Source organism: Cololabis saira, chromosome 7 (genome assembly GCF_033807715.1).
Source record: "Cololabis saira isolate AMF1-May2022 chromosome 7, fColSai1.1, whole genome shotgun sequence".
In the NCBI taxonomy this organism is placed as follows: Eukaryota; Metazoa; Chordata; class Actinopteri; order Beloniformes; family Belonidae; genus Cololabis; species Cololabis saira.
The window spans coordinates 17,598,800-17,612,198 of record NC_084593.1 but is presented as its reverse complement, the minus strand read 5'-3'; the positions used below and the strand labels follow the sequence as shown (position 1 = coordinate 17,612,198).

General features: G+C 34.5%; 1 protein-coding gene across 1 annotated transcript in view; it reads left to right on the top strand.

Annotated features, from left to right (window-relative positions):
• The first annotated feature begins 8,790 nt into the window (after positions 1-8,790).
• Positions 8,791-13,399, top strand: part of neil3 (nei-like DNA glycosylase 3) — a 35,857-nt gene continuing 31,248 nt past the window's right edge. Inside the window, exons 1-2 of the mRNA XM_061726184.1 lie at positions 8,791-8,991; positions 9,270-9,379. Coding sequence (XP_061582168.1) covers positions 8,896-8,991; positions 9,270-9,379 — 206 coding nt within the window. The 5' untranslated portion in view covers positions 8,791-8,895. The remainder of the gene's footprint in view (positions 8,992-9,269; positions 9,380-13,399) is intronic.

Here is a 13,399-nt window from a genome sequence, read left to right as displayed (position 1 = left end):
TTTTACGAGTGTGCTCGTTTGAAAGTGACTGAGTTCACATTAAAAGAACATGGTTGGTTGTTTCCTGCTTTTCTCTTTCAATCTGGAGGACGATTCAAAACACAATATCCCAGCCGACCTCTGCGTTTCCCAGCGGGCCTCTCTCTCTGAAAAGAGCCACACTGCAAAAACTAAAAATCTTACCAGGAATATTTGTCTTATTTCTAGTTAAAATGTCTCATTTTTAGTAAAAAAAATCTCATTAAACTTAAAACATGAGTCATTACCAGAAAAATAACTTGTTATTTGACAATTTTCACCTGTTTCAAGTCAATTTTCACTTGAAATAAGTAAAAAAATCTGCCAGTGGGACAAGATTTATCTTATCAAATCAAATCAAATCAATTAATATGTTTTTTTATTATTGCATTTTTATTGCATTATGAGTAACTGTTGAATAAGAAAACTAAGAAAATTATGTCTAGTCTCTGGTGAAATTAGTGTTTGCCTTGTTTAAAGAACAAACAATCAAAATATCTGTGACAAAGTTTAAGATGAATGACCCAACTGCAGATTTTATTTCTTTAATTATCATTTATTTTGCTGCACGTTGGTGGGTTTCTGTGCTGGATGGAACAGGGCCATTCGGGATGTTTCCAGCTGGGAGCCTGAAACAAGAAGAGCTTTCTTTCTTCCAAGAGATGCCGACGGTTTGCCAAGTGTGTGCACTGAGGGACTGCTGGAGTAAGCAAGCTTTTTACTTTTTTTCTGTAACCACAAAAATATATGCTGCTTTTTTACCCGTGAGAAGAGTAAATGGCATTGGAACAATGATAAAGATCCTATGGACATAATGACACCATATGCACATTGGATATGAGGTGCAAACCTTGTATACTGCAAAAACTCAAAATCTTACCAGGAATATTTGTATTATTTCTAGATAAAATGTCTCATTTTTAGTCAGAAAATCTCATTACACTTAAAACATAAGTCTTCACCAGAAAAATAACTTATTTGACAATTTTCACCTTTTTGAAGTAAATTTTCACTTGAAATAAGTAGAATAATCTGCCAGTGGGACAAGATTTATCTTCTCATTACAAGCAAAAAAATATTGTTCCACTGGCAGATTTTTCTACTTATTTTAAGTGAAAATCTACTTGAAACAGGTGAAATTTTTTTTTTTCCAGTGATGAGTCTTGTTTTAAGTGTAATGAGATTTTTTTTACTAAAAAATAGACATTTTAACTAGAAATAAGACAAATATTCTTGTTAAGATTTTGAGTTTTCCCAGTGTAGAAGAGAGAGTTCAGTTTCTTTAACATGCAATCAAAAAGAAAAGCTTTTCAATCTAAGAAAAGATGATCTTAAGATGGAAATACTAATTATGTAGACAAAATGAGCCAATACTACCGCACTTAGAATCAGAACATCTGTGATATTTCTGTCTATATCACATAATCTCCTTTAAATCATAAAGATTAATCAATGCATATTCAGAGTGTTTGGAGAAGCAGGTGGCACGAAATAAAGCACACTGTCATCAGAGTAATTCCTTTGGAAGTGCTGCGTATCAACCAGAAAGGGAAAGGGAGAAGTTCTATAAAAATAATGATAATTTAAAGAAACATTAAATAACGCCGCTGCCTTATGTACACTTTAAATATTCAAATCTGAAGGGTCTGATAATGAGATGCATTAAAAATAGCATTATTAGCAGTCATCAGATCCCGCCAAGCTGCCGGAGACAGACGGTGAAATGTGACCCTGGTGCTGAAATCCCTGTTGCATAGCAACACATTTCCATCCGCAGTTAAGCTTCTTCCCACCAAAGAAACAACTGTCATTTTTTTGCTTCACGTGCAGTTTTATGTATCTTAAGTTTCTCAGAGAAAAAACATCATTTGGCTTAAAGGACTTGGACTATTTCACAATTGTTTTTCATCACAAATGTTTACACTGTAGTTACGTTTGAAACACAAATGTGTTTTTCTCTTCCATTTAAATGACTTTTAAGAGAAAGGAGAAAGAGACATGGTTTTCTATTTACAGTGAAAGTAATTAGTCAGTAGATGGGCCACTGCATCATGCTTCATTTCACAGAAAATTATATTATTTCTGTATATATATATATATTAACTAGCAATGAAATAGCTATGTTTCAATATGCAGTCGCAAACAAGAGAAAACAGAACATCTGCACGCTCGTAAGGAAGGGCGTACACATGCAGAAACGCCATGCAGAAACACACATTTTATTCAACAATTAGGAGACTTGTTAGGACAATTAGGAGAAGGCTATTAGCCGAATGAAAAGTCTCAAGACAATTCACTTCAACCATTAGAGGTTGTCATGTGTGCTTTTATAATGTCTCTGAGTGCACTGTACGTGTACGGTCTATGAAAAATGCAAACCACGGAGTAAAAACTTTTGTCTTATGACATGAGCACTGAACTAATTATCAACCACGTGACCAAAGTTCATTTATTCATTCAGTTTCTGAAGTGGCGTTCAGGGAGAGCATGTAAACTCCAGAGAGGTGTCAGCTGGCGTTTGAACCAGGGACCTCCTAACAGCTCTGAGTCAAGGGTGCAACTACTGCACCTCTGAGAAGCACATTAACGTAATTAAATCAATTAATCTGGCTCGTAGCAGAGCTGTACAGTCAGGTAATGTGTTGGAAAGAAAGAAAGAAAGAAAAAAAGATTGATTTTGAGGCAGTTTTTAGGACCCGAGCACTGACAGTGCAAAGGCCCTATTGTATCCGTAGGAATTGTTTTTATCCTCGTTTTTCTTCCGACGAAATGAGGGCCTTTTTGCCCCCCTAAACGTGCCCCAAAAGTCACCAAATTTTGCACGCAAGCCAGGCCTGGCGAAAAATTTTATATTTAATGGTTTGCATTAATGGGTGTGGTCTAATGGCTCAACAGCGCCCCCTAGAAAACTTTGTGCCTCAAGCCCCACAATATGGTTTGACGTACATGCACGGAAATCGGTACACATCTGTATCATGTCGCAACTTAAAGAAAAGTCTCTTGGCCGAAACCGAACAGGAAGTCGGCCATTTTGAATTAATCATGTAATTTTGGCGCAATTTATGCCATTAATTCGGCCGTTTCTTCGCCCGAACCGTAACGTGCACCCAGGTGTGTTATACATCAAAATGTGCGTCTCGATGCTGCGACGATGGGCATTACTTTTCTCAGTCAAAAGCGTTACCGTGGCGATGATAGATGCCAAAAAGCGCGCCCCCCCCCCCTTCATCTGATTGGTCCATATTAAATAGTTCCTACTCTCTGCCATAACTTTTGAATGGTTTGACATAAAGACTCGTGGGTGGTTTCATCGGACTCGGTTTTGAGTCCTTGAACATAATGGTGCAAATTAGCCCCGCCCCTTCTTCTGATTGGTCCATATTAGATAGTTCCTACTTTCTGCCATAACTTTTGAATGGTTTGACATAAAGAGTCATGGATGGTGTCATCGGACTTAGTTTTGAGTCATTGACCTTTTATTGGTGAAAAATGCATGCGCGAGGGCCCGTTCATTGCTGCTTGCAGCTTTAATTTTTTTATTGTATTCATTTTTCTAGAAAACAAACAACCTTTTATCCTGGCAGATATTTATGTATTTTATACTTTAACTTTCAGTAAAGAACAATGCCAAACTTTTATTTTCCATTTATATGTTAAAAACAAATACAAAGTGGCTACAGATTCCAGCCGCTCAGGTCCAATGAATAGCTTCAAATGATACAAAGTTAAGTGCTGAACTGTCAGAACTGTCAAAAAAAGGTCAGATTACCCCAAACTGAGAAATAAAGTAAATTTCAGAATTACACGCTAGTGTAAATAACTGTCAACCGTGGAGGAGGGAGTGTGATGGTCAGGGACTGTTTTGCACCCCGACAGAAGAGTGCAGAAGAGTGAAAGAAAAGCAAACTAAAAGTATCACATATTTATGGGAACTTCTGCAACAGAGTCAAATCAAATCAAATCAAATCAAATCAAAGTTTATTTAGACGGGACAATGCATATTAATGAACACTACATTAAGCAGTGTAAATACACCACAGCAGAAATGCTAGTTTCCACCCGCAGTCCCCACAGAAAACATAAAAACAATTCAGTCAAACAGTACAATCAAACAAGGGAACAAACATAAAACATACAGAGTCGGATAGAATATTTGATTTTCGTTGAACAAATGCCAAAGGATGAGTGTGTTGAGCTGTCGTCTCTGCCAAAGGTGGCTACTTTGAGTCAAAGGTTTAGAAAACATTTTATAAATTGATTCAATTCAATTTATTCAATTATTACTTTTTTTCTTTTTTAAAGTCAGTTGTTTATGCTCTTTGCTTTCATTTCAGGGTAAACTAAAGTAATACAAACATTTCAATATCAAACTTGAGAAACTGGGGTGAGCGTCAGTCAGTGTATTTGATTACAATACAAAAAAAAAAATATATATATATGCCCGAAACAACAATAAAATAAACACTTATCCAGTCCTACCCCTGAATCTTACATACATTCTTACATATAATAAGACGAGTTTCGATAAGCTTACTTGTAAAACACCCATACCTACTTTAATAACTGTTCTATACAGTGACGTAATACTCAATTATATGTATATATAAATATAGTCAAAATCAAAGCAAATCAAGGCAAACAAAAGAAAACAAAACAAACGCCCATCATTTAGTTGTGCTACTATGTATGTATGTACTAATAGAAGTAATTATAATGCATAGTATTACATTATCATTACTTTACTATAATACTACAATATAATAGAGAACAATAGACAGCAATGGTATAACAATATACTTGAATAACTATATAAGAGTAGATATGCTATATATACACTGGTTCATATATTTACCTCCAATTATATACATACAAATTACTATAAATCTATATATTCACATATCTACATATAACTATAAATCAGTATATAGAGCTGTAGATACACAAATATTGTACGTATAATACAACTCAATATACATACCTACATATAACATATAAATGTACATATCTACATGTTTTTTCACATCTGTATTTTAAATAGAATGTTTCTTTGTATCTTTTTTTTTTAATTGTGATATGTTTTGACTTTGTTTCAGCTCCAAGCTCTACATGTACATACTAACAAAGTTGTATGTTGTTATGGACATTGATTTGTTGATGCCTGGATGATCATCCAGCATGTGGATGTTTGTGTACAAACATCATACTGTAATTGTATAGAAAACCCATATTTATGAGGGTTCTGGGTCTAAGCTCAGTCTTGCAGGTTTCAGTTGATGGTATTACTTTCAGCATGTTTAAGCTTGCAGTATGACATTTTCTAATATTTATTCAACCCGTGGCCATTATCTAACAACAAAAGCAGATTAACCTCACAATGTAAACATTGCTCAGGCAAACACCAAGGTGCGGAAAAAAAAGAAAAGATGATGGCGCTTCATATACGCTCCTTTTTAGGTGCTGAGGCAGGAAGGAGAGAGCACATTCTGACCAGACTGACTGATGTTAATTCTGCCTTCGAGTGGCTCCACTTTCCTACCTCAAAGTGAGAGAGCAGCTTCAGATTTTAATATGCATTATTGCTGAGTGCTTCCTTTCTTTGAAGGAGGAGCATTGGCTAAACACTTGGCTCGAGAACATGGAAGGGAGTCTATCTATTTTTATCTGGGCCCGCAGAAGGGTTTCCGGATACAAAAACTGCAGAGCAAACAAGTTGCTGCAATTATGCCATCAAGCCATGCAGAAAATGTTTTGAAAGATGCCGAATTGTAATGCTTTTGGATATATCTTGTAGCCAGATGGAGAACCGTATACCTGCACAAGGTAGAATGGAAGTGAAGCTGTTTCACTCACACATGACGGTTCACTTAACTGTGTTTGATGGTCTAATGTTAAACTACTTCATTTCTGTTACTGGTTTCTCTCTCACCTTTTTATCTGTTGGTCTGTGGAGCTTTATATCTATATAAATTACAGCACATTGCCTTTGGGACAAGTCCAGGTTCAACAAATGGTACAACAGCACCCTCAAGTGAAATGTAAATGGAATAACTCATATCTCTATATATATAATACACTGCAGAGAACAGTTTGTTTGTTTTCTTATGGTTTGAAAGTTGCTCGTGGGTTTGAAACGTGACATAACTCAGCAATTGGATATAAAGAGTTATTATATAAACTGGTTATAATTGTCTTGCCATTTGGTAGAGTTGGTTGTCTTCCAACTAAAAGGTCTCTTGTTGAAAAAAGTATCCAATACTTCTGTATAAACACGTTTTATCCACTAGGTGACTGCAATATGACAAAAATAATATAGTAGCACTCTGGAAGAAGGTTATATGGCTTGACTTAGTGAGTTATTTTATTACCCTTTGCGTGCAAAAGGGTCAAAACGTACATCTCGTGTTTCAATGTACTAAAAAGGCAGAAATAGATATGTTAACTATGACAAAATTGGTACAAAATTTAAATTAAAACGTCACAGTTAATACACAGTTAACCATACACAAATGCTTTTTAAAATGTTTAAAGTATAAGATACTTTTAATTTGTGTAAATATTGTTTTTAATATTTTCCTAGTACATAAAGATTTATGTTATGATGGTTTATAAATCAGAAAAAAGACCAAATATTTAGGGAATCAGCATGATTACAGTATTTGGATCTATGTTTGTAATCTGACTGTAAATCTCTGTAGTTGATATTAAAACTGTTATTTCATTTTGTGAAACTGTTGTGTGCTTGATATTTGTTTATAAGCAGAGTTCATTTATATTTTTCAAAACAATAAATTAACATTTTTTTACATTTAGATTTTTAAGCATTTCCGATTCTTATTTAACCAAGCTGGTGTTTTGGCAAAAGATCATATATGATTATCTATAATTAACACTATTTTTTCTTTCTTACATGTTGCCAGCTGAACAAAAGCAATGGAAATTCTGGCATTTACATGTATGTATGTGCCTAAACAAATGAATATATTAGGGCTTCTGTCCAATATTTTACTAAATTATCTATTTTTCTCCATTGGGTTGTTGTGTTTTTGCATAATTTTTAACTTTGTGTGAAAGAGTGAAGACAATAGTATACACAGATGTAGTGTAAAAATATGTTTATAGCACATATAATAAATGAATTTGGAAGATGTGATACCGTATGTCATTGTTGCTATACAGGACAATATCCAAAGGCCTTGTTCCAAACAGAATATCTTTTTGAAAGCAGACTTAATATCTAAAAACTTCTTAGAGGACCAGCAAAAAGTAAAACAAAAACAGATTTGCTTGACCTATCTGACTGTCGCAAGGGCATTTAAACACTCATATTGGCAACACACACCAGAACAACTCAAGAAAATGACCTTACACCCTTGGATTTTAGTGCCAATTACCAAATTACTAAACTACAACTCCCAGCTTGAATCTTTGGAGAGTATCCTATGTTTAGCCTTCTCAGACAAAAGAAAATGAATGTACTCTTGATCGTTGCACTTACAGTAAACAATGCTGACTACATTGATTGATTGATTTGATTTATTTTGTACATGTAAAAAGACAACAATTTAAAGAGAAGATAAGAAAACAAAACAAAACAAACAAAAAAAATACAAAGAATTTCATCCTTTAACATTTAATATCTTAATTACATGTGCAAAAATGAGTAGGAAGAAGTGTAAACTTATTTAATCCTACCCCCATTCACTAATCATTTATTAACAAGTATTTATAATAACTAACTATACTATAATTATACTCACACACTGTACTCACATACAGTACATACCTATACATACATACGTACCCTTTCTCGTAGCTTTTCACGTTCATGCCAGGAGGCGGCACAAATAACACACAGTCTTATGACAGAGTTACAGACTGTCATACAACCAACACAATTCTATAAAATGCTTCAATTAGGCAGGTAAATATTGATTGATTTGATTTTGTACATGTAAAAGACAACAATTAAAGAGAAGATAATACAACAAAACAAAGCAAACCAAAAAAACAACAAAACAAAGAATTTCATACTTTAACACTTAATATCTTAATTACATGTGCAAAAAGGAGTAGGAAGAAGTGTAAACTATAATTCTACTCACACACTGTATTCACACAGTTACCTATACACACATACATACATACACACACACACACACATAGTTGAGTATTTCTATATATTTGTACACACATGCCCATATAAATATTTATATAAATATACTTATTTACACCATACTATCTCTATATTAACTCCATCTGCTCTATATCTATATATATCTACACACACACACACACACACACACATACACACATTATATATATATAAATATATATATATATATATATATATATATATATATATATATATATATATATATATATATATATATATATATATATATATATATATATACACACACATGCATGCATACACACATTCATAGCTGCCCATTTCTGTACATAAATATATACAAATCTACACATTCACCCAATAGTGTTTATATCAGGCCCCTAAATGCGCTTAACCCCTTCCTCTTTGTACCATGTGAAAATCGTGTTTTTATATTTGTTTTTAAACCGGTTAATGTAACATAAAATAGCATGAAGAAAAAAAAAAAACATATTTCCATTTCTTTTCTTCAATTTATTTTAATACAATGTTCATATAATGTGGGACGAATAGTTACGTAAATAGGGCACTGTACCTTTAAGATAAGGCGTCCATGCAGCTCCCACTTCCGCATACAGACTATCGCGCATGCGCCCCGTTAAATGTTGTGGGCGGGAAGTTAAACTGTAAACGCAGAGAAAAGGTCATTATACACATGTATAGTTTTATTATTTTTCACGGCAACTGCCTGTAAACTGCACTTCAAGATGGTCGAGGGTCCAGGTTGCACTTTAAACGGAGAGAAAATCCGCTCCAAAGTGAAAACAGGGCAGAGAGTGAAGGAGGTCAGAGGGAGTCTGGTGGTGAGTAAACCACGTGACATAAAAACATTGGTTTTTTACTTAACATTAAAGATATTATTTGTTACTTTGATTATCCTAAAGATCCTGCTCTTGAACACCTATTGAATTTTATCATTATTTACGCTAAATTCTTTATTCACAAACAAAAATTTGCTGGTGCTACTCCTAAATTTGCCCCTTTTCTACTAGAATTAAATTCTCTCAAAAAATGTTGGTTTAACACCTTCTGCCTTGTTCATGTTACCTGTCACTGAAATGGTTGACGTCTCTTTTTTTAGAAAGGCACCACTGGGTCAAATCCCTTCTGCAGGTTCCAGGGCTGTGAGTTCACCGGTGTTGAGACTCTCGGCAAGGAGCTTTTCATGTACTTTGGTCCAAGAACTCTGAGGTAAAGTCACCTGGAAACAAAGTTTTACATGTTTAACATGTTTAACATGTTTAAAATGTTTAACTTGCATCCCAGCAACTGCTGTCTTAAAAGGCTCTTATTTGATTACATGTTAGTCCCTTCAGTTTGTGACTTTCAAAAGATGAACAGTCAGTCTGACCAACAACAAACAGGACTGTGCAATAACTTTGTGCAATATTTCATAACACTTATTTCTTTTCAATTCATATAATTCTATTTATGGCACTGCACTTTTTATTTTGTATTTTTATCTTTATATGGGTGTTTGGTTTTGGGGGTGTTTTGGGTATTTGTATATGATATTGCTGAGTGTGTGAGACGGAGATGTCAGTTTCCCAGAGGGAACCTTTTACAGGCAGGGGCGCCACCAGTGGGGGCCAGGGGTGGCCACGGCCCCCCCTACAAATTTGCTGGCCCTCCCCCCCACTGGTGTCAATAAACAAAAACCAAAAACATTTGCCAGTCACATAGATTCTATCGTCAGTTATGCGTTTCATCCCAAATCATTTGGGCAAAATGCATATCAGTCAGCGTTTCTTTTTATTTCTGAGCCTAATAATAAAAATAAATAAGTATATATATATATATATATATATATATATATATATATATATATATATATAAATGCGCCTTAGGTTTTTACCAGCATGGTATTAACCATTAATATGTGTGCAGACAAGGTGGATGAAAAAAAAAAAAAGTATTTCTGAGCCTGTATACTACAACAGTATAATAAAGTCCTGTAATGATTAATAAAGTCGTCTGAATGTGTGAATAATAGTCAGACAGGTACTGATGTTTTGGCGTGTGGTCCCCCAGCATATTTACAATTATAAGAAAAGTTTGCAAATTCTTTAGAATTAAAAAATATTTCCTAAATGATTAATCATGAATCCGTTATAGGCAATACTGCATTTATTGCAGTCAAGAAACCTAAACTAAAAAGTACCACATCAATTGCTCATTTTATTTCCTGTAAACACACTTTAGGATTATTCCCACTGGGATGTGTCCTTTTAGCTCAGTATTTTTTAATTTTTTTTTTTAAACCTTTTTTGAGGCACAGCACTTTTTTTTTTTTTTCAGGATGTGAAAGATTTGCACACCAATGCCACAAAATGCATGTTTTGTCACCACCAGCTCTTGCAGGCACCACTATTGTTAAATTAATAAGGTGTTTAGGGCACTGCCTGCTGCCACCTCATGACATAGAAGAAAATGTAATTACTCTGCTTGTCACTGCACTTCAGGCACAAGCACTCAATAATGGCATTATTATTAAATTGAATAATTTTATTCAATTTAATAAAGGGTGGTTGAAAATTAGTTTATCGCACAGTATATGTGACAGGACCTGTTTAGGTCACTTCATGGCGTTGCAGATGCTTTAAACGCTTGTGTGCTTTGGATTAAAGTTTCCTCCCTAGCAGGTCACACACTGTTATCTTGTAATATTTCTTGATGGTTTTTAAATTGCTTGTTCTGTTGGTGTTTGCAAGATGTCAAAGGCCTGATCAAGTAAAATGGCCTTTAATCACGATCTCATGATAATTGCTCACCAACTCTTCACAATCAAGGATAAGTTTCTGTTGTTAGTGTGATGTGCCAGTTTTTCTCCACAATGTTATATGATACGATATGCGATATCACTGAAGCTGAAATTTTTAACTAAGTAAAAGTAGAAATACCATAACTGAAAAAGACTTTGGTAAAAGTTAAAGTCACCCATAAAAAAATTGCTTGAGTAAAAGTCTTAAAGTAGCTCACATTAAATGTACTTAAGTATCAAAAGTATATTGTGAAAAAAAATATACTCAATTATCAAAAGTAAAAGTACAAGTATTTTATAGTAGGCATGAAAAGAAGCAACACAACCAAAAATTACCCTTCCCTTGTTTTTTTTTAATTTCACTTTCAGGTGAATGAAATGTGGTATAGAATACAACACCAAAAATAAACTTCTTGCAAAATATAATTCTTTGATTATTTTAATTTGTCACGAATAACGAGGTGGCAAATGTCAAAGTAACGAAGTAAAAGTATATTTCTTAACTTTTAAATGTAGTGAAGTAAAAGTAAAAGTCCTGATTGAAAAAAGAAAAAACACAAGTAAAGTACAAATCCACCAAAAAACTACTTAAGTAGTGTAACGAAGTACATCTACTTCGCTACTATACACCTCTACCAAAACCCGTGCATAAAGACAAATAATATGTAGAACACTCCCACATCACCGTCAAAAAAAAAAGGGAAAAAAAGACATGCTACATTGTAAAAGAGTGCACGAATACAGATCCACATAACATACAACATTGTAGATGTCTTTTTTCGGTGCAGCAGGTGGATGGATTAATGTACAAAATAATTCAAAAATTCAAGGATCCAGTTTGAAGGCAAAAGTTGTTATTATATATGGATATTGCTTCTGGACAACCTGATCATGTTCTTATTATGGGTTCCCTGGAAAGATCTGCCAAAGAGTGCAATGATCTTTGAACAAGTTTTAATTTGCTCTTATAGTTTAGTTTTATTTTTAACTGATACACTGTTCAACAAAGCTGTGCTACCATGATAAAAATAAAACAAAAGACTGATTTCGCTACCAGCACCGACGGATCTCAGTCTCCTAAGAAAATAAAGTACCTTTTTTGGGGATTTTTTTTCTATGTGAAGGATTCATGTAAGATTTGTATCTATCATAAAACCCAAATATTTATAGGCTTGGATTTGCTTGATTTCTGTAATATAGATTTGTAGTAGAAGAAAGAAGAATAGTGTGTGGGATCATCAGGCTCGGTAAAGTAGAGTAATCTGAGTATTTTAAAATAAATTGATTTGCACACTGGTGGTGCAATCTGAGGTTCATAACATGAATAACACCGGTGGTGAGCTAATGAGACAACAACATTTGGGGAGGAAAGTCTGTTTTATAATTTAACTAGCTGAACCCTATTAGTATAAAAAGAAAATCTGTAACTGGATCATTTCTGCTAAAAGTAAATCTGGTCGAAATGTGTCTACCACAGTTGGAAAAAATCAAGAAGAGGACCCTAGCATATGTTTTTTCTCAAGATGTTTTTTTTTTTTTAAAGGAGCCATCTGTAAGAAATGGCCAAAACTGGTACTGCAGTCACTTTCAAAATATTGTTGAGCGGCGTGTACCCTCCCCCTCCTCCCCCCGACCAGAGGTTGCCAGGTAGGCTGCAGAATGCAGCAGGAACGTAGGCTGCCATGGCTGCGATAATTAGAGCCGAGCTGGCAACCCGGATGCCCAAACAATACTGACTTGGTGATTGGGAGATAGGTGGAGGGTGGAGCTTCAGAAACAATACTGACTTGGTGATTGGGAGATAGGTGGAGGGTGGAGCTTCAGAAACAATACTGACTTGGTGATTGGGAGATAGGTGGAGGGTGGAGCTTCAGAAGCATTACTGACTTGGTGATTGGGAGATAGGTGGAGGGTGGAGCTTCAGGCCAAAACAAAAAATGACAACATAAACATCAGTTGAGGGCTGCAACTCCTCTTTTTAAACTGGAATATCCTGGCTTGAGTGCTGTTGTCAGTGACATAAGTATTTGAAATGAACATGATTTTTAAATGTCTGTTGACATATCAGGGTCATTTTATGATTCGTTTTATTATTGCTCTTACATACAGCTCCTTTAAATGTGCATCAGTTTCACTGCTGCTTTCTTTCTAAAGTGAATACATGTGAAGCCAAGAATGAAAGTATTTGATAAAAGTTTGATAAAAATGTTTGCTGTTGCAGTAAAAGTTAAGATTGAAAGAGGGAGTTCAGTAAAAATTAACATGTAATTAGTTTAGACTTTAATTAAATCAAGCCTTTTGTTTGATTGTTTTTTCTTATCCTTGATTTTCTAAAGGGGATAATAGGTTGATGAAAAGAGCTTGAGTTAAAACTCTCAATGTCAGTCACTGTGGAAGTTGAACTTCTTCCAAAGCAACAGAACATGTTTTTAACCCACTAATAGAAAAAT